Source organism: Hetaerina americana, unplaced genomic scaffold, assembly GCF_022747635.1.
Source record: "Hetaerina americana unplaced genomic scaffold, ioHetAmer1.1.p SCAF_20, whole genome shotgun sequence".
NCBI lineage: Eukaryota > Metazoa > Arthropoda > Insecta > Odonata > Calopterygidae > Hetaerina > Hetaerina americana.
Genome location: NW_027286764.1, coordinates 10,456,500 through 10,478,155, shown reverse-complemented (window position 1 = coordinate 10,478,155; position 21,656 = coordinate 10,456,500). Strand labels below are relative to the sequence as shown.

General features: G+C 42.8%; 2 protein-coding genes across 2 annotated transcripts in view; both read left to right on the top strand.

Annotated features, from left to right (window-relative positions):
- The window catches only part of LOC139688576 (uncharacterized), a 30,168-nt gene extending 24,783 nt beyond the window's left edge, over nt 1–5,385 (top strand). The window contains exons 3-5 of the mRNA XM_071586129.1: nt 4,663–4,860; nt 5,192–5,327; nt 5,375–5,385. Coding sequence (XP_071442230.1) covers nt 4,663–4,860; nt 5,192–5,327; nt 5,375–5,385 — 345 coding nt within the window. The remainder of the gene's footprint in view (nt 1–4,662; nt 4,861–5,191; nt 5,328–5,374) is intronic.
- A 22-nt stretch (nt 5,386–5,407) lies between these two features.
- On the top strand, nt 5,408–17,642 carry LOC139688554 (zinc finger protein 708-like). Its single transcript, XM_071586102.1, has 3 exons — nt 5,408–5,443; nt 6,624–6,741; nt 15,985–17,642. The coding sequence occupies exons 1-3, from the start codon at nt 5,414–5,416 to the stop codon at nt 17,040–17,042; spliced, it is 1,206 nt and encodes a 401-aa protein (XP_071442203.1). The 5' UTR covers nt 5,408–5,413; the 3' UTR covers nt 17,043–17,642.
- Nucleotides 17,643–21,656: the final 4,014 nt, after the last annotated feature.

Below are 21,656 nucleotides of genomic sequence, written 5' to 3'. Positions count from 1 at the left end.
CGAAATGCGTGCACTTTCACCGTCTTCGCGGTTACCACGTTACCCCGACCCTAACCCTGTTGGGTAGGATTCTTCCATTTGTGGAGTCCGTCCGCTTTCTCGGCATGATCCTGGACCAAAAGCTGAACTGGCGGGAGCATATCCGCGTGTTACGCGAGAGGTGTCGCCAAACCCTCAACGTTTTAAAGTTTTTAACTCACTCCACTTGGGGAGCAGACCGCTCCACCATGCTTTTATTGTACAGGGGCTTGGTGCGATCCAAACTGGACTATGGTTCCATAGTGTATTCCTCAGGACGAGAGTCTTACTTGAGATCACTTACATGTGTCCACAATGCTGGGATACGGTTGGCCACCGGGGCATTTAGAACAAGCCCAGTCCCAAGCTTACTTGCAGACTCAGGGGAGCCTCCGTTGGAAACCCGCAGGATGATTTTAATGGGCAACTATGCCTGTAAAATTTTATCAGAGACAATCCACCCTTGTTTTAACATAGTTTTTAACCAACGGTTTTTAGACTTATTTAACAGGCGGAGAAGGGCAACTAGGCCCTTTGCCGTTCGTTTTAATGATTTTATTAATGAGGTAAATTTTACATTCCCTCAAATATGCCCCGTCTCCTATGCTAAGTATCCGCCTTGGTTAACACCAATGCCGGATATTAAACTCATTGCCAGTGCACGCCGCAAAGCCAAAACGACTGATTCCGAATACCAGCAGCTCTTCAGTGCCGTCCTCAGCTCACTTTCTGACTTTGTCCCAGTCTACACCGACGGGTCAAAGTCAGAATCTGCATGTGCCTATGCGGTCGTGTCCCACTACCATGGAGTCGTGAGGAAAAAACTGCACACTTCTTGCAGCATTTTCACAGCCGAGCTGTCAGCCATAAGGACGGCCCTAGGAGAAATAAAAGAAAGCAATGGCTCTTTCCTCATCTGCACCGACTCGTTGAGCGCCCTAAAATCTTTATCGGCCTTTGCACCTGTGCACCCGATAGTCCAGGAGATCCATTATACCCTGTTGTCCCTTCAGAGAAAGGGGAACAGGGTCTCCTTTATATGGACTCCTGGTCACGTCGGCATAAGAGGCAACGAAAAAGCTGACCAGGCAGCGAAGGATGCCCTTCGACAACCCGAGACCGACTCCACCTTGGTTCCAATGGAGGACGTGAAGGCCGCCTTGCGGAACTCGGTCCTGCATCAGTGGAAGGAGACTTGGCAGTCTCTTCAAAATAATAAACTCAGGGCAATAAAACCGGTCGTTTCACCATGGTCCTCTTCCATCCGGAACTTTCGGAGGGAAGAGGTCATGATTACGCGCCTGAGAATAGGACACTCTGCCCTCACTCATTCGTACCTCTTTGCGGAGGTAAAAGAACAGCCCCGCTGCAATGAGTGTTTCCAACCCCTGACGATAAAACATATCCTGACGGAATGTACAACATACCAAAGGGCCAGAGACATGTTGAAGATAAGGGGAGACTTAAAAAATATTTTAGGGGATGACTCTGGGTCTATAAATCGAGTCTTAACTTTTTTAAGGGCAACTGGTTTAATGGGGCAGCTTTAGCTTCGGAGCTCATAATTTTAATGCTTTTGATTTTAGCATTTTCTTTTTTTTTTTTTTGTTTATTTTATTTATTTATATATTTATTCGTATTTATCTGTTTACTTATTCCTAGTTTAAAAGGAACATAAGTTTTACGTAATGACAGTGGTGCAAAATGACCATAGCTGTCGACGCACCCTACAAACCCCTAAAACTACTACTAATTGAAGTCTCCTGTGAAAATTATTTTAGGTCTCTTAGAATAAGTTGTCATATTATAGAGTAAATTGTCCAGTTTATCAACGAATTCCCTTAAGGATCCTACAGGAGATCAATGCAGTGCAAATATTATATGAGTTAGCTCATTGACAGTGAGTTTTTGAGTGGAAAGGAGTGGGAGAGCATCCTGCGGTGATGGTGTTACTGGCGGGGTATGGCCGAGGGTGTTCTGCCGTGGGGGTAAGATAGTGGGTATGCGATAATGAGTTTGGGAATTTGGGAAGGCGTAATGGCTTACGGGTGATGACTGGGAAGTTATGTTTTTAGGAACCTGAGAGCCTAAAGAGTGGTCCATCATACTTCTTAGATATTACTGGAAATAGCTAAGCTATCTAAGTTAACACAATCAGAAGCATAAGAGGAAAGAATTTAAAATATTAAAAATCTAAGTATTTACAAGATTAAAAGCATTGGTAAGTTGATAGCGATACACTGTATTTGTTAAGGTAGTCTACGAGATTGTTCAGAAAAGCACTAGATGGGATAGGTGCGAAGCACTGCACTACGCAAAGACTAAACAATTGCAGGAAACAAATAAATAAAGATCCTGCAAACTCAGTTGAAAGGAAGGCACTATCAAGTGAGATATGGGAAATGCACGAGGCACTGACACTAAATGAATTTTCACTGAATTACTTCTAAACACAGCACTACAGGATGATTATTCAAATGGGAAAAAGAATATAAAACATTATTTAAAAGGGAGGCACTAATTAAGACAACTAGGGGAAAAGCACTGGCCACTGACACTAAATCACTTTTCACTTGATGACTTCGCAACGTAGATCAGGAACAGGTGAGCTGGATCAAGGAGCAACAGGGTATAGATGGCTAGAGATGCAGGAGTAAGATGTGGTGGGAAGTCACTAGCACAGAATGAAAGAAGGCAGATCAGGAGCAATTTACGGAGAGTGGGCGACGAGAATGTAGAGGCACAAAGCACGGAAGGCAGGAATTTCGAGCACCAAAAGGTAAGAGTGCGGCGCGGTAAGGTACTATGAGAGAATAATGTGTTCGCAGGTAGTAAAGAGAGCACTGGCAAGTCACAAATCACTGTATTTAATTATTTTAATCAATCTGCAAGCGGTTGGTCAAAAATGCTCGTGGTAGGCAAGAGAGGCAATTCACCCACTGAGTTAGCGGCGTCCGCTCCTCGATGAAATGTTGCGAGAGTTATAATCAACACTCGCCTGCTGCATGTCTCCTTCATTTGATGCATAAATCCTGGAGCCATCAGGTTTTAAAATAGTTATTTTACCATCTTGTGTCCATACGTTCTTCGGCCGGCGAGATCTTTGGCGGCAAGTAGCAGACGCTTCCTAGTGGCTGTGAGTGACTCTGTTATGAGAAACCCGCTCGCTTTTAGGTTTCGTTTTGCCCTCCACACTTGATCCCTATCTTGATAGCAGATAAACTTTGGCGGCAAGTAGCAGACGCTTCCTAGTGGCTGTGAGTGACTCTGTTATGAGAAACCCGCTCGCTTTTAGGTTTCGTTTTGCCCTCCACACTTGATCCCTATCTTGATAGCAGATAAACTTTGGCGGCAAGTAGCAGACGCTTCCTAGTGGCTGTGAGTGACTCTGTTATGAGAAACCCGCTCGCTTTTAGGTTTCGTTTTGCCCTCCACACTTGATCCCTATCTTGATAGCAGATAAACTTAACGATGATGGGTCGAGGATACTTGTGGGATTCCTTAAATGGACCTATCCTGTGGCTTCGGTCAAGGGACATGGGGTTCACGCTTACCTTTAATTTATTAATGAAGAAATCTGCTGCTACACGCAAACAGTTCTCACCTTTTTCTTCATTGATCCCATGTATAAGAAGACAATTTCTTTTCAGAGAGATGCTTTAGGTCTCCGTTGATTCCATTTCGAAATTTGATAAATCTTTCTTCGAGCGATGTAATTTTCAGCATCTTTTCTTCAGAGCCGTCCTTCTTTGCCATTTCCAGCTCTTCTTGGAAACTCGCCATGGTTTTATTTATTTTCTCAACATGGACTTTAACTCGGCGTGGTCATGGGAATGATCGTCATTGATCCCATGTATAAGAAGACAATTTCTTCTCGAGTACTGCTCAAGATCATCGAGGCGGTAGTCAAACCTGGAGACGCGTTCTTCAATGTCCTTCAACCTTTCAGAGAGATGCTTTAGGTCTCCGTTGATTCCATTTCGAAATTTGATAAATCTTTCTTCGAGCGATGTAATTTTCAGCATCTTTTCTTCAGAGCCGTCCTTCTTTGCCGTTTCCAGCTCTTCTTGGAAACTCGCCATGGTTTAATTTATTTTCTCAACATGGACTTTAACTCGGCGTGGTCATGGGAATGATCGTCCTTTGGTCCGTTATGGTTGACCTTGGGAGGCATTGCAGCAGCGAGTATTGTCTGGGAGTGAAAGTGGGACGGAGCGACCGCTAAGCACGTCAACCCTCTACGAGCATTCAAGAAAGACTGATAAGTTATAACTAGCCTTTTCATAACATATTTTCTCAATGTCCCTGTCATCTCTGTCACCCATGTGTATAAAATAATGCAAATCATTTAAGATCATTGTATGTGTGACCTTAACCCATTGCTAACGAGAAGGAAAGGTTTAGATTACTAGAATGCCTTTATGGGGCACTCCCTGCCATTGACCTGAACTGTGTGATTCTTAACAGCATAACAGATGTCCCTGTAAAACCATACGCAACAGATGACACAGAGAAATTGTCTGCCTCCCTCCCCTGATTAATACCCCCCTAATGGGTGAATTTCACTCAATGCCGTAGGGGGCTTAGTATTGGGTAAACTCTACCATCACCTTCCTGTTGATTGCATTGTTTATGGTTTATAAGGAGGAGAGTGATGTCACGAGCCATGGCAACAAGGGTGTTGAGAGGCCTGGAGAGGAGTCGGTTGAAGGTACGTCAGGCAAAGTGTGGGCATTCAGCAGTCCCGTGGAAAGGGCAACGGTTGAGATGGAGGACACCTATTCCGCGGGCTCTCGGGTGAATTGGATGGCGGATAATACTTGGAATGGAGTAGAGATTCAGGTGAGTGAATTAAGTAATTATGCATTGCAATCATGAGTTAAGAAATGCAACAGCATTCCATGTCTTTGAATATTCCAAAACTTGAACTTGAATGGTAGACCAGCATATAATAATCTGTGTTCCATTTAATGAATGCTAGTTGAAGGCAATTTAACTACCCTCAATCATAAGTGGTACTTTTCTTTGTGAAATGAGGGACTCTCAAATGTTGCTCATGCCAGGATTTTCTAAAACAGTTTGGTGTGAAGGATTTGTTGCCCTGATGCTCTTGTTTTGAAATGTTTGACCATCTGCCAAAATTAAATGCTAACATTGTATGCTTTGCAATTAGTGTTCTGGTGGGATCAAGAAAGACTTTGGTGATGCCACCATTGCCAGTGACGCTATTGACGAGAGGGCTGTGGATGTCCGAGATGACATGATCGTTGTCAAAGAGGAGGATGATGCTGATGCTGCCAGAGGATGCTGTGCTGCACCAGAAAAGGATATAGATTGGTCAATTGTCCCATTAAAGCAGGAAGGTGACAGTCATTGCTCAGACATTGAGGATTCGATGAGTGCAGCGAATATTTATGTCATGAGGGTAATTTGCCATCTGTTAGTTTTTCTTAACCTTTAAGTAGTTCCATTTGAGAATGTTATCTACTCCAGGGCCTGACTTGATTTCAATTCCTCCAACCCCTGACGATAAAACATATCCTGACAGAATGTAGCACAACCAAAGGACCAGAGACATGTTTAATATAAGGGGAGACTTTAGTTATATTTTAGGGGATGACTTTGGGTTCATAAATCGAGTCTTAAATTTTTTAAGGGCAACTGGTTTAATGAGGCAGCTATAGTTTTGGATCTCATAATTTTAATGCCTCTTGATTTTAACAATTATTTATTTATTTATATATTTAATCGGATTAATTTATTCCGAATTAAAAAGGAATTTTTGTTTTAATTTTAATGAGTGGTGCAAAATGACCTTAGCTGTCGACGCACCCTAAAACGCGCAAAACTACCAACTACTTGATTTCAATTCTTTTAATGCCCTATGTCACTCCCCATCGAGTTAGTGTGGGTGTACTTTCCAATCAACCATTGGAATCAATGGAGCAAAGTCTCTATAAATATGTTTATCAACAGTCAACCAGTTGATTATTGATATTGGTTATCTTTATTGTTATCAGACATTTGTTATATCAACTAACCAGCATTTTTATAATTTTGGGGCTATGATGGAATATATAGGAATATGGGATATGATGCAATATTAGCAAAAAGTATGACAATAAAAATGATGCAAACATCTAATAAATAGAAATTGCCTTTTTCACTTTGTTGTTTGTTTTCCTTTCATTCAACTTTACCTGAAGCCACCCCAAAGGACTGCAGTTCCTACTTTTCTGATTACAGTAGTTGTAAGGACATTGTAAATACTCCCATTAATTGTGATAATCGTTGGGAAATGCATAGATTAATATACTTTTCATCCTTGAACTCTCTTATACCTCAACCCTGTTAACTTTTGTTTAAAGTGGGGAAATATTAATATTAGTTAATTTGGAAGGTTCAATTCATGAGAATAAAAGTTTTTGAAGATATGAACATAATTTGTTTCCATTAAGGATAAGCTAAAATTATTATTTTAGGTTTTAATGTCAATTGTAAAGCTTTGAACAATTTCAAATTCAAAGTATGAAAGTTGGTGGGGCATATGATGGATATTTTGCATGGATACACTCTACCTTATAATTTTTTCCCTGATTTTACAGGACCATTCGGAAGACAGAGAATTACAGTTGACTTGTAATGTGGACGTGAACATTAAGGAGGAGAATGATGTTGACATATCTCGGGAAGAAGGAGACCTGCCGTGCGTTATGTCGCGAGGTAAGGAAGGCTCAGGACTCTGCTGCATTTTCACTTTTGCTTTTTGCGAATCCTATTTTAACACTTTCAGTGTTTCTCCTTGATGTTGTCAAGGAGAACTGCCGTACCTCTTTGCGGAGGAAAAAGAACAGCTCTGCTGCAATGAGTGCCTCCAACCCCTGACAATAAAACATATCCTGACAGAATGTAGAACATACCAAAGGACCAGAGACATGTTTAATATAAGGGGAGACTTAAGTTACATTTTAGGGGACGACTCTGGGTTCATAAATAGTCTTAAATTTTTTAAGGGCAACTGGTTTAATGAGGCAGCTATAGTTTTTGATCTCATAATTTTAATGCCTTTTGATTTTAACAATTATTTATTTATTTATATATTTAATCGTATTTATTTATTCCTAATTAAAAAGGAATTTTAGTTTTAATTTTAATGAGTGGTGCAAAATGACCTTAGCTGTCGACGCACCCTAAAACTCCCAAAACTACTACTACTAGGAGAACTGCCAGTGGTTCTGCCAACAGTGTATACAGACATAAACTGGCAAGTACCTTTCTTTGTTTCTAAGTTGTTATGTTCCATAACACTGCCTGTGTTCCACCTTATATTCATCATCACTACAGTAATTGTGAAATGTGGGCATTTTGCTTTTTAATGGTGTTTTGTGTGAGCATTTTGTCATTTTTGAGTTTTGAAGAAAATCAGATTCTGTCCTAATATACGAGGTTGTTCTTAATGTCCAATATTTTACTTGCATCATTAATCCATTTATTTCAAATTTTTAAGATTAGTGGCTATGATTCCATGTTCAGGAGAAAAAAATGATGGTTAAAATTTTCAATATTTTGAAGGCTTATATGCAATACTTTGAAATGATTGCCAAACTTCAGGATGCAGTAGTTCAGTGCGTAGAGCTCTGAGCTACTTCCATGAAGGCCTGGGTATGGTAACCCCTGCAGGTAGGGGGGATAAAGAATATTGCCGCAGAATCCCTGCTTGTCGTAAGAGGTTAATAAAAAGGCGTTGAGAAAACCCTGAAAACTAACCCCCAGCCAGCAAGGGATACGTCCGGACAGTGTAGTGGATCCCTTGTCTGTGTGCGGCTATACCATCTGGCCTGCAATCCACCCAGGTGTTTGCTGTGCCTGGGAGAGGAATGGATCCTGGAGGGTGAGCTCTCTGGTTCCAAGCAGGGTTTCGAATGCCCCATATGGACCGGAGAGTGATATCCATCTTCAATCCCGGATTTCATGTAAACGAGAGGCCAAGAGCTAGCCACTCTGTTAATCGGCTTCCATGGCGTTTTCGCTCTTGTGGCAAGTGCCAAGGTGGTGGGGGTCTGCATATCGAGGTCGGAGATGCAATGGTTTTGGAGGGCCCTTGCATCTAAGATCCACCCCAAAACAGACAACCACTCCCAAAGTGCTAAATCCCTTGAGTTAGCCCTGGCGATCGCTCTGGTTCAGTGGAGAGGTGTCCCGAATGTGTGGCTCCATGGTAGGTGGGGAGGCCGAGGAATGAAGACTTAATTATAATGGAGGGAAAAAGTTTTCCATCCCTTAGAAGATCCCATCCAGATATGGGCATGGGAGATAATTGTTATGCTACATGTAAGCGGTACCTGTTAATGTCTTGTGCGATGAAAGGTGAGATCTGAAAAAGGTGCCACCTTTTCTAATTGGAAGAGTTCTTTCGAGTGTCTTACCAGGAGACCCTAGGAGCATACGGATATCAAGGGATGGTTCACTTATTATTGAGATTGCCCACGACCAACAGCGCGATAAGCTACTGGCAATGGGGAAGCTCCAAGACAACTTGATCAAGGTGTAGATGCACTGCACCCTAAACACCTGTTGGGGAGTGATAAGCCATTGTGATTTTTTGTCTGTGGAGGTTCACTAGATGAAGAGAGAAGTTGTTCGTGGCGTACTGGCTTCCTGGCTGGAGAAAGTGGTATCCCAGGGATCAGTGCTGAGCGTGAAGTTATTTGCCATCGCCATCAATGACGTGATGGAATTCATCAATACTCCGGTGATGGCATCGCTCTATGTGGATGACCTAGCCATATTTTGCAGGTCGACATGATTGGCAAACGCCTCCAGGCAAGCCCAGGTGACTCTAAATTAACTGGGAGAGTGGTCGCGAAAGAACGGATTTCGTTTCTCCAAGGATAAAATGAAATGCGTGAATTCACACCATCTTCGCAGACACCACATTACCCCGACTCTAAGCCTGCTGGGTAGGAATCTCCCATTTGTGGAGTCGGTCCACTTTCTTGGCATGATCCTGGACAAAAAGCTGAATTGGTGGGAGCATAATCGGGTATTACTAAAGAGGTGTTGCCAAACCCTCAATGTTTTGAAGTTCTTAACTCATGCCACATGGGGAGCAGACCGCACTACCATGCTTATATTGTACTGGGTTTGGTCCGTTCAAAACTGGACTATGGCACCGTAATATACTCTTCAGCTCGAGAGTCTTACTTGAGACCACTTACATGTGTCCACAATGCTGGGATACAGTTGGCCACTGGGGCATTTAGAACCAGCCCAGTCCCAAGCCTACTTGCTGACGTAGGGGAGCCTCCATGGGCAACCCGCAAGATGATTTTGATGGGCAATTATGCCTGTAAAGTTTTATCCAAGACCAGCCACCCTTCTGTTAGCATTGTTTTTAACCAAAGGTTTTTAGACTTATTTAACAGGCCGAGAAGGGCAACTAGGCCCCTTGCCATTCGTTTTAATGATTTTATTCATGAGGCAAATTTTACCTAGCCTCAAATATGCCCTGTCTCCTACGCTAAATATCTGCCTTGGTTACCACCAAAGCCTCATTATTAAGTCCTCAGATATTAAGTCCATGTCCCATGTGCACTGTAAAGCAAAGACGACCGATTCGGAATACCAGCGGCTCTTCAGCGCCGTCCTCGGCTTGTACTCTGACTTTGTCCCTGTCTACACCGATGGGTCGAAGTCAGAATCTGCATGCGCCTATGCGGTCGTGTCCAGCTACCATGGAGTCGTGGGGAAAAAACTGCTCACATTTTGCTGTATACTTACAGCCGAACTGTCAGCCACAAGGGTTGCCCTAAGAGAAATGAAAGAAAGCAATGGCTCTTTCATCATCTGTACTGACTCGTTGAGTACCCTAAAATCTATTTCGGTCTTTGCACCTGTGCACCCAATAGTTCAGGAGATCCATTTAACCCTCTTGTCCGCAGAGAAAGGGGAACAGGGTATCTCTTATATCAACTCCTGGTCACTTTGGAATAACGGGTAATGAAAAAGCTGACAAAGCAGCGAAGGAAGCCCTGCGCAGACCCAAGACCGACTCCACGTTGGTTCCTGTGGAGGACATAAAGGCTGCCTTGCGCAATTAGGTCCTGAACCAGTGGAAGGAGGCTTGGTGGTGTTTGCAAAATAATAAACTTAGGGCTATGAAATCAGTCGTTTCACCATGGCCCTCTTTCATCCGGAACATTCGGAGGGAAGAGGTCACAAATATGCACCTGAGGATAGGGCACTCTGCTCTCACTCAATTGTACCTCTTCACAGAGGTAAAAGAACAGCCCCACTGCAATGAGTACGACCAACCCCTGACAGTAAAACATACTACACAACTACTCCTACTACTACTCTACCACAAACATACTACTACAACATCCCCGAACCCTAAATAACATCCCCTAAACACCTACTACAAATTAGCTGATGTAATGCTCTATTTAAATCTTGACCTCCATTTTTAATCAATTCAGCTGTTATTCCATCTTCTCCTGGTACTGTGTCATTCCTTTGTTTTCCAATACTTTCAATTACCTCTTCTATTGTTGGAATAAGCACTTCCTGGTCTTCTGTTTGACTTTTTCCATGCTATTCAACCCCTGGAGTTAATTCCTTATTATACAGGTAATTAAAATATTCAGCCCATCTTTCTAGTATCTCATTTTCATCTCCAATGACTTGACCATTTTTATTTCCACAGGAGTGCACTTTTAGTTGATAACCTTTAGTCATGTATTTTACTGCTTGGTAGAACGTTTTGCTTTTTTTTAGCGTTATTGAGCTCTTCTACAGCCTTCATCTGATTTTTTAAGTACTCCTTTTTCTTTCCTTTCAGTAATTTATCAGCTTCTTTCCTGCTCTACCTATACTTCTCTCTTGTTAATCTAGTTTCATTTGTAACATATTGTATCCATTCCTATTCTTTTCCTCTATTGCAAGTTTACACCCATTATGAAACCAATCTGGCAATCAAAATCAATTCCTTTTTACTTTCTTTTTACCTATTATGTCCGTTGCAGTTGATAAAAGAGATTGTTTAATTCTTGTCCATTGATATTCAACAGAATATTGCTCTGTCTGATCTTCCAAATTCCTTGTTAACTTTCTACTTATTTCATCTTTGTACCTCAAAGTTTACTGGGGATCTCTTAAAATTTTACTATTCCATTTAACTCCTCTTGGCCTATTGAGCTTATCCCAGAGCGTCAGTCAATTTCTAAAATTTACTTTCACTAGATAGTGGTCAGAGTCACAATTTGGTCCTCGTGCAGACCTTATGTCTAGTATAGAAGATGAATGTCTCCTGGATACCAGCACATGATCGATTTGATTCACAATTCCTGTCCCAGGCATTTTCCAGGTGCCTTTGTGAATATTTTTATGTTCAAAGCATGTTGATGCTGGCTTAGAAGCCTTCCATTTTCACCTGTCACATCATGCAGTGAGTACTTTCCTACTACAGAATGCAAGAAGTCTTCTTTATCGATTTTTGCATTAAAATCTCATAGGGTGATAATTGTTTAATATTTTGGTATTAATGGGCATTCTCTTTCCAGTTTATTGTAAAATTCTTGCTTTTCTTCTTCTGTTTTATCGTCAGCAGGGGAAAGAGCTGATATAAGGCTGATGTTATGGAATTTTCCTTTTAAGGTTATTTTACATAGTCTGTCCCCCAATGGCTCAAAATTCATCAAACTGCTTCTTATCCTTGCATTAATCATGAAAGCAGTTCCATACAATCCAGTTCCATGGCTGGGTTCACTGTATAGTACTGTAAAATTCTTCTTATCAATTCTACCATTCCCGACCCATCTTACTTCCTGTAGGGCTATAATATTCAAACCATATTTCAGCATTTCGTTGGCAACTTGAATCATTCTACCCAGTTTCAACAATGTTCTGACTTTCCATGCCGCTAATTTCCATGTATTTGTTGTCCTTGTCTGTTTGCTAGGTGGATATCTTGTAAATCATCCTTATCTATCCGAGGCACATTTAGAGGTTTCGTAGCAAGCAAATTTTTAAAGGGTAGAGTTGCTAGCCCTACGCCTAACCCCCGACTTGGAAGGCCAGGATTTATATTGAGGGTTTACTCCCTTAGAAAGGCTTGTTTCTCTAGACATGAAGAGCCCTCTCTTCACTATCATGTGAGGCACACTTAGTCTAGCAGTTCAGTCAAGTCCTATCTGGCAAGGGAGGCCCTACCAGTAGCTATGCTACCACTGGCATAGCTCTTGACATCCTTACTGCACACAATCCTCCCCGCCCGGCACTGAAAGAGCCTTCAAAAAGGCAGTGCCTCAGGGGGAGGCAAAATAACAAGGTACTGGAAATGCAGACTCCAGAAATGAAACTGGCTAAAGCTTTGGTTGAACAGGGACAAACAAAATGTGGAACCCAATCTGGCAGGTCCTTCAAAAAAGAATCCGACAAAAGCCTCCATATAGGGAATGCCGAGAAGGCATGAGAAGACCCCCTACACCAAGGCCTCTGGCAAAACCAAGAAAGCTGCAGGTAACAGACCAGGACCATAGTATCTCCGATTCTGAGTTCCTTGCAAGTAATTGGAAAAGGAAACACAGTTTTAAATGATGATCATTGTAGGGAAACTGTAATGGCTTTTATTGGCACAAGGAGGAGATGGTCAATTGCACAATTTTAATAAGTTCCCAAAGGCAATGAATCTAGCCTCTTTCCGACAGCTGAGAGCACGGGCTCTCAGTGGTAAGACAGGCAAAGAGGGCTTCCTGGATGGACTGCATCTCCAAAGTCAGTCATAGAACCCCACTTGCACTGGTATGGGACAGGGTAAAGAAAATCTCCGGGTCCAAGGCTCATCTCACCACTACTCATAGCTGGGATGTGGTGGTTTCACTGCCCAGAATAAGTGAGATATTTGGCCATCAGTTAGCGACCAACAGCGATAACGTGAGCTATGATGCAGGTTTCCTCAGCAAAAAGAGGGTAATAGAGGGCACCCCTCTTGAGTTTGGTGAGGGTTGAATCACAGCAGAATACAACGAGCCCTTTTCCCCGTGGGAATTGAAAACAGCCATTGTAGACTCCCATAATACATCACCAGAATTGGATGAATGCACATCACTTTCCTCCGGTATATTCGGCAGATTGCTTTGGTGGATGTCCTCAATACCCTCCCCCAGTTGTTGGTTGAGGGAGCTTTCCCAGCTCTCGGCGGGAGTCTGTGGTGGTACCCATTCCGGAGCAGGGCATTGATAAAAATGATGATCCCAGTAGCTTCTGTCCCATCTCTCTCATCAGCTGCCTGTGTAAGTTGATGAAAAGAACGGTGAATTGAGGTCTCGTTTGGTGCCTTTTGAGGCTACATCTTCTTTCCGACACTGAGTGTGGTTTTAGGAGAGGCAGATCCACAACTGACCATTTGGTTCAGACTGATAATTTTATCCAGGAAGCTTTTCTACTATGCCATCGCATGTTCGCAGCCTTCTGAGACCTGGGGAAGGCCTACAACAGAGTGTGGGGACAAAATTTTAAACACGTAGCACATGTGGGGATTTTGGGCAATATGGCCCATTTTATTAGAAATTTTTTACGGGCCGTGTTTTTAAAGTCAGGACTGGCAAATATATATCCTGACTCTTCATACAAGAGAACTGAGTACCTCAGGGATCAGTACTGAGCGTAATGTTGTTTGCCATCGCAATCACTGATGTGGCAAATTGTATCTATGCACTGGTGATGGCATCATTATTTTTTGGTGTCGTAGTCATTTTTTGCCGGTTGTCCCGCCTCGTAAATGCATTCAGGTAGCTTTAAACAAGTTGGGAGACTGGTCATGTAAGAATGGGTTCTGTTTCTCCGCAGAGAAAACGAAATGCATTCATTTCCACCTACTTCGTAGATACCTCTTCCCGCCTACATTAAGCCTCGATGGCAGGAACCTCCCCTTTGTGGAGTCTCTCCTTTTTGTCTAAGTGATCCTTGACTTCCGACTAAACTGGAGGGAGCATATCCAAACATTGCACGAGAGATGTTATCACACCCTTAATATATTAAGATTTTTAAGTTACTCTGCATGGGGAGAATCCGCACTACCATGCTTTTACTGTACTGTGCTCTGGTGCATTCAAAATTGGACTACACAACTATGGTATACTCTTCGGCTACATAGTCATATCTGAGGCCCCAGCATGTGTCCACAATGCCGAGCTTCGGGTGGCCATGGGTGCAATCAGAACCAGCCCAGTCCCAGTGCTAAGTGTCTATGCTGTCTCAGGGGAACCATCTTTGAAAACTTGCAGGATCATTTTGATGTGCTTAAAAGTTTTATCCGTGATGAACCACCCATGTTTCATCGTACTTTTTAATCCATGGTTTTTAGACTTATTTTACAGGTGGCTAAGGGCCACTCGGTCCCTCAGTGTTCGTTTTAATGCTTTTATTCGTGGACTCAATTTTACCCTATCCGAAGTATACCCTGTTCGCTATGTAAAATCTCCACCTTGGGTCATACCCAAACCTGGCATGAAGAGTATGTCACACATGCACCCTAAAGCATCCATGACTGAGTTGGAATACGAGGGACCTTTTCAAGCCGTCCTCGGATCGCACTCTGACTTTGTCCCAGCTTATTTTGTTGGGTCGAAATTGGAAAATTCATGTGCATGCACGGTTGTGTTGGCCTACCATGGAGTCCTGAGGATAAAGATGAGCAGTCTCTGTACAGTGGCTTCATTGCCAAATTGTTCTTAATATGCTCCGACTCCTTGAGTTCACTAAAATCCATATCCATCCTATGGTCAACGAACTCAATAGTTGGAAAAAGGGGAACGGAATGGCAATGAGAAAGCGGACTAAGGGGTAAAGGGCCCTTGGAAAGCAAGAAATCAATTCCACGTTGGTGCTTGTCGACGATCTCTAGGCCGCTATGCAGTACTTGGCCGTGGACGAATGGAGAGATTGTGGATCATGTTCACATTTTCTTCTATCGTGGAATAAATTAATCAGAAATGCGAACGTGATTTGTAAAAGAAAAAAGAATCAAAATAAATAGTTCCTTTTAATGATATTTACTTCATTCCTTTTTACAAGAAACGGACGCTTCAAAATTTTATAAAAATGCAGCGCAGAATTATCATGATATTAATTTCTGACTGGCATCACCACTTCCTTTTCATAGTGAAGCCGTGTACACATGGTGCCATGCAAAAGCTTTCCATGACCTTTACATCTCATTTAGCCTGCTGTTTTGAATTTAATCCTTCCAGAAGGCTGAGAGACTTTCTGAATGGTAAATAAGAAGGGGTTTGATTTCCAATGTGCTGCTTGCATTTGTAAACATGAGATGACTTTTCAACGGCATGTGGCCAGGCAATGAATTTTCTTCTACTGTTATGTGTCTAAGCATTTATCTTGTTAGTCTTGTCCGTTTTCTTGGCCAATCATTGATTTTTACCAATTGTTGATGTGCATACTTGATTAATCATGCTCACACCTTGTTCCCTATTTCCAATGACTTTGTTTTTCATTTTTACTGTTATTTTTTTCTTTGGGGCTTTCCTTCTCTGGATTTTTCTTCTGGGTCATTTTTAAAATTATATACAAAATATTATAAATTCTTACACCAAAAATCACCAATAATAAGTCTGATCACAAGTTTTGAAAAATATATGTGATCACTAGCGACACCAAGATGCTAGTGGAACGAGTGTTAGACACAAACTGAAGTAGGAGGTATGCAATTATCCCAAGGATTCCATTCTCTGTGCCTGTCATTATGAGAAAAGTAATTCGTTCTGGGAGAGACATTTTTGGTGCTACAAATTTTACTCTTAATGCAAATTACTCACTAAGCAAGGTGCTCATAAAGCTAGGTTCCACTGTACATGGTTTAGGTGTATGTGTGTATATAAAATGATGTACTTGGAGAGCACAAAGCTGTTTATCTTAGGACTAACCAATTGCATGATCCAACTCTTTCAGATGGTGGCCAGGAACAAAATGGTGCATGGGAGGAAGGTGTGGGGAATTTCCTGTTTAGGTGTCAAATTTGCGATGAGGGATTTGCACAGGAGGACATCCTATTGGATCACCAGATGCATGTGCACCCTGTGAAGAGAAAGCAACTCAGATGTGAAGTTGGCTTCGAGTCGTTTCGGTGCAAAAGTGACCTCAATACAGGTGCGATGACGCAATACAAGTGCAAACATTGTTCGAGAGGATTCTCACAAAAGGCAAACCTTGAGAAGCACGTGTTGCTCCATGTCGGGGAAAGGCCACATAAATGCGAGACGTGTGAGAAGGCATTCAGACTGAAAAAACAGCTAAAGGAGCACAGGCTGGTGCACGATGATGCAAGGCCTCACAAGTGCGAGGAATGCTCAAAGACTTTCAAATTGAAGAAGAAACTTAAAAGGCACATGCTACTCCATACTGTCGGGACGTCGCATGAATGTGAGATATGTTCGAAAGGTTTCCGCCACAAGACACACCTTAAAAGGCACATGCTGCTTCATACTGGCGAAAGACCTCACAAGTGCGATGTGTGTGCGAAGGAGTTCACTCTCAAGCAACACCTTAAAGTTCACATTCTTTCGCACACAGGGGAGAAGTCTCACAGATGCGAGACGTGTCGTAAGGCCTTCACTCTCAAACAACACCTGACAGATCACATGCTTATACACACAGGGGAGAAGTCGCACAAATGCGAGACGTGTTCAATGGCATTCCGACTGAAGAAACAGCTGAATGAGCACAGGCTGGTGCATAATGAAGCGAGGCCTCACGTGTGCGAGGTCTGCTCAAAGGCATTCACGTGTAAGCAGAACCTTAAAAGGCACATGTTGATCCATACTGTCGGGACGTCGCTTAAATGTGATATATGTTCCAAAGGTTTCCACCACAAGACACCCCTCAGTAGGCACATGTTGCTCCATACTGGCGAAAGGCCTCACAAGTGCGATATATGTGCGAAGGAATTCACTCTCAAACAACACCTTAAAGTTCACCTTCGTAGACACACTGGGGGGAAGTCACACTAAAACGTGAGACATGCCCTAAGGCATTCAGACACAAACAAAACTGCAAGGATCGCGTGTTGAACCACAGAGGTAGAACCCAACAGCGTGACGTTTGTTCAAGGGCATTGACACACACACGAAAGTAGCCTTTAGAGGTACATTATGGTGCACACAGGGTATAAACAGATTCCGAGTGAAGACAATAGGGCCACCATTGCACATTCACTTCCTTCTGGGACAAAACGTGCTGAGGCTAAATATAAATGGAGGGCCCAACGATATTGAGGATTGATTGATACACAAAACTCATGTGCGTTTAAGAAATTTTAACTAATTTGTAAAAATGAAAATATTATATTTATTTATTTATTTTTCTTAACCTTTCTGTCTGAATTCTAATAAAAACATGTTTTCAAATCCATGTATGATTGGCTTTTCTGTTATAACGTAACGACATTGAGGATTGATTGATACACAAAACTCATGCGTGTTTAAGAAATTGTAACTAATTTGTAAAAATGAAAATATCATATTTATTTATTTATTTTTCTTAACCTTTCTGTCTGAATTCTAATAAAAACATGTTTTCAAATCCATGTATGATTGGATTTTCTGTTATAATGTTACACATGACAACTAAAACTATTTAATGCGTATTAATTGAATAAATATTTCATTAACCATATCAGCGATTAAAATTTATTTTTGCTGCCTCCTTGGGATTTCTCCCAACAGCCCCCACTCTCTTCCCCTCTTAGCACTTGTTTGTTTTCCTTTCTGTCCACTTCACCTCCTCCATCCTTCTAAACACCTTCATTTCAAAAGCCTCACATCTATGCCTATCACAGAATTGTCCCATACCTGAGCAAGTCGGGTACGATGGTTAATGATAGGGCAAAAGTGAAGAAAATCTCCTGGTCCAAGGGCTCCTTCTGCGTTTTACCGTTGCTTATAGGTGGCTGGGTGGTTACTTCACCCGCTGAAATAAGCGACATATTCACCAGGCAGTTCGAGGCCAATAGCAGTTGCGAGGGCTATGCCACGGACTTTCCAAACGTAAGGCGATGCGAGAGAATCCCTCTTTAATTTTGGTGTAGGTCCAACACTGGCAGATTACTATGTGCCCTTCTCACCCTGGGAGCTTAAATCCACCACCCAAGATTCCCGGAACACCCTGCCAGGAGCGGACGGAAACCACACCGCTTTTTTCTGGAAACAACGATTGGGGAGGTCCTAAGTACCCTCAACCAATTGTGGAATGAGGATAGTTTTCCAAATTTCTGGAGAGAGTCTGTTGTGATACCAATCCCAAAACAGAGCAAGAACAAAAATAACCCGAATAACTACCGTCCCATATCTCTCACCAGCTGCCTGTGCAAGGTGTCCCGGAAACCCACACTATTGGTCAACTCTCCCAAGCATACCAGACAATGTATGTAGCGTGGGTTTCTCGGAAACCATGGCAAGACAATGTCCACTACCAAATTCCCTTGTTGCCACTATGTAGTGGCTCAGAAGTCCCTCCTCCCGAAGGCGCGATCCTATATAAAGCGAGCTCCTGAAGCAGGACCCCTCATTCCCTTCCCGACTCCTAGACACCCATTCCCTTCCTGATTCCCATTCCCAATACTTACTGATTCCTCATCCAATACCCTGTCTCTGGGCCCATCGGTCGAGACACCAGAGATGGCCTTGCCCCGTTCGCTCGTCCCTACTCCCCAGTGCCTGAGCCCCATTGCTTAAAGGGTTAAGTAAAAGACACATAAACTGAATACGACTCCCTCATTCTGTGCTACGCTCCCACCAATGATGTCGCGGCCAACAACCACGCGACAAGGTGATGGAAAAGGATGGTAAACCGATGTCTAATTTGGTGCTTGGAGAGTCGACACCTGCTCTCCGACACTCAGTGCGGCTTTCGGCATGGCAGGTCCACGACAGACCATCTGGTCCGCACTGACAACTTCATCCAGGAAGCCTTTCTCCAACGTCAACACGTCATAGCAGTCTTCTTTGACCTGGAGAAGGCCTATGATAGTGTGTGACGACGGAAAATCCTTAACACGTTGCACAAGTGGGGATCTAGAGGCAATATGGCCTTATTAATCAGGAATTTTTAACAAACTGCTTTTTTAAAGTAAGGACTGACAAGCACTTACCCTGATCCTTAATACAGGAGAAGGGTATCCCAGGGATCAGTGCTGAGCGCAACGTTATTTGCTGTCCCATCAGCGACGTGATGGAATGCATCATTACTTCGTTGATGACATCGCTCTATGTGGACAACCTAGCCATATTTTGCCAGTTGACACGATTGACAAATGCCTTCAGCCAAGCTCAGGTGACTAAATAAACTGGGAGAGTGGTCGCGAAGGAACGGATTTCGTTTCCCAACAGAGAAAACGAAATGCTTCCATTGTCTTTGCGGGCACCATGTCTCCCGGACTCTAAGCCTGCTGGGTAGGAATATCCTATTTGCGGAGTCCATCTGCTTTCGTGGCATGATCCTGGACAAAAAGCTGAACTGGTGGGAGCATATTCGCGTATTATGCGAGAGGTGTCGCCAAACCCTCAATGTTTTAAAGTTCTTAACTCATGCCACATGGGGAGCAGACCGCACTACCATGCTGTTATTGTACTGGGGCTTGGTCCGTTCAGTACTGGACTACGGTTCCATAATATACTCATCAGGATAAGTCTTACTTGAGACCACTTACATGTGTCCGCAATGCCAGGAACGGGTGGCCACTGGAGCATTTAGAAGCAGCCCAGTCCGAAGCTTACTCGCAGACGCAGAAGAGCCTCCGTTGGCAACCCACAAGATGATTTTGATGGGCAATTATGCCTGTAAAGTTTTATCCGAGATCAACCACCCTTGTGTTAACATTGGTTTTAACCAATGGTTTTTAAACTTATTTAATAGGCGGGGAAGGGCAACTAGGCCCCTTGCCATTCGTTTTAATGATTTTATTCATGAGGCAAATTTTACCTTTCCTCAAATATGCCCTGTCTCCAGCGCTAAATATCTACCTTGGTTACCACCAAAGCTGGATATTAAGCCCATATCTCATGCGCACTTTAAAGCAAAGACAACTGATTCGGAATACCACTGACTCCTCAGTGCCGTCCTTGGCTTGCACTCTGACTTTGTCCATGTCTACACCGATGGGTCAAAGTCAGAATCTGTATGTGCCTATGTGGTCGTGTCCTGCTACCATGGAGTTGTGAGGAAAAAACTGCACACATCTTGCAGTATACTTACAGGCGAACTGTCAGCCCTAAGGACGACCCTAAGAGAAATGAAAGAAAGCAACAGCTCTTTCCTCAAATGTTCGGACTCTTTGAGCAGCTTAAAATCAATATCAGACTTTGCACCAATGCACCTGATAGTTACGGAGATCCATTATACCCTCTTGTCCCTTTAGTGAAAGGGGAACAGGGTATCTTTTATATGGACTCCTGGTCATGTTGGAATACCAGGCGATGAAAGAGCTGACCAAGCAGCGAAGGAAGCCCGGGGCAAACCCGAGACCAAACCCACATTGGATCCTGTGGAGAATGTAAAGGCTGCATTCCAGAATTTGGTCCTAAATCATTGGAAGGAAGCTTGGCGGTCCTTGCAAAACAACAAACTGAGGGCCATAAAATTGGCCCTCATGGCCCTCTTCCATCCAGAATATTCGGAGGGTAGAGGTCACGATTACACGCCTCAGGATATGGCACTCTGCCCTCACTCACTTGTACCTCTTCACATCCTTGCTGCAATGAATGCGACCAGCCCCTGACGATAAAACATATGCTTACTGAATGTAGCAATTACCAGAGGGCCAGAGAAAGTTTTAATATTGGGGGAGATTTGAGTAATATTTAGGGGATGATTCCGGCTGTATAAATTGAGTTTTAATTTTTTTAAGGGAAACTGGGTTAATGAGGCAGCTTTAGTTAGGGTCTCATAATGTTAATGCCTTTTGTTTTTTTAAAATTGTCTATTTATTTATTTATTAATGAAATGGAACTGAGGTTCTAATCATCTTGACTGGTGCAAAATGACCATAGGTGTCCACGCACCCTATAAACCCCCAACACTAATATCTATGCCTATCACACGTTAAACCGCACAGGCGATAATGGACCCCCATGCCATACTCCTCTTCCTAACCCTGCCTATCCAAACTATTAATCACCCACATGCATCTGAGCAGTCTGAGACGTGTACAGGTGGTGGATTAATTAGCCTCCTATCACTTAACTCTAATCCTATTTTCTGCATTATATTCATTAGTTTTTCTCAAGTCACTGTCAAGGGCCTTTTTGATATTTACAAAGCTGGTTCCATGTTTCTCCCAATTAGTGACCTCATTACTTCTATGACATCACCCCTGCCTCTCCCCCTCCTGAACCCTAAATGATCAATCCCTAAGTATGAATCATTTGCCCTGCTCTCCATCCTCTTGTTGATCACCCAGAGAGCCACATCAGTTGCAGGAGTAATCAAACTTCCTATATTTTCTGTATTCCTAACAAATTTAAGCCATAACCTTATTTGGAATAGGAACTAACACTGATCTGATGAAACCTTATGGCTGACTTCCTCCCCCATGTCAGTATGTAACAAAATCCTTTAAAACTCTTCCT

What these genes read in the sequence shown, in the direction of transcription:
- LOC139688554 (XM_071586102.1), top strand. Translation starts at nt 5,414, where the DNA reads ATGAGTGCAGCGAATATTTATGTCATGAGG. An exon ending in CGAATATTTATGTCATGAGG is followed by an intron (nt 5,444 to 6,623) that starts GTAATTTGCCAT and finishes CTGATTTTACAG; the next exon opens with GACCATTCGGAAGACAGAGA. An exon ending in GCCGTGCGTTATGTCGCGAG is followed by an intron (nt 6,742 to 15,984) that starts GTAAGGAAGGCT and finishes CAACTCTTTCAG; the next exon opens with ATGGTGGCCAGGAACAAAAT.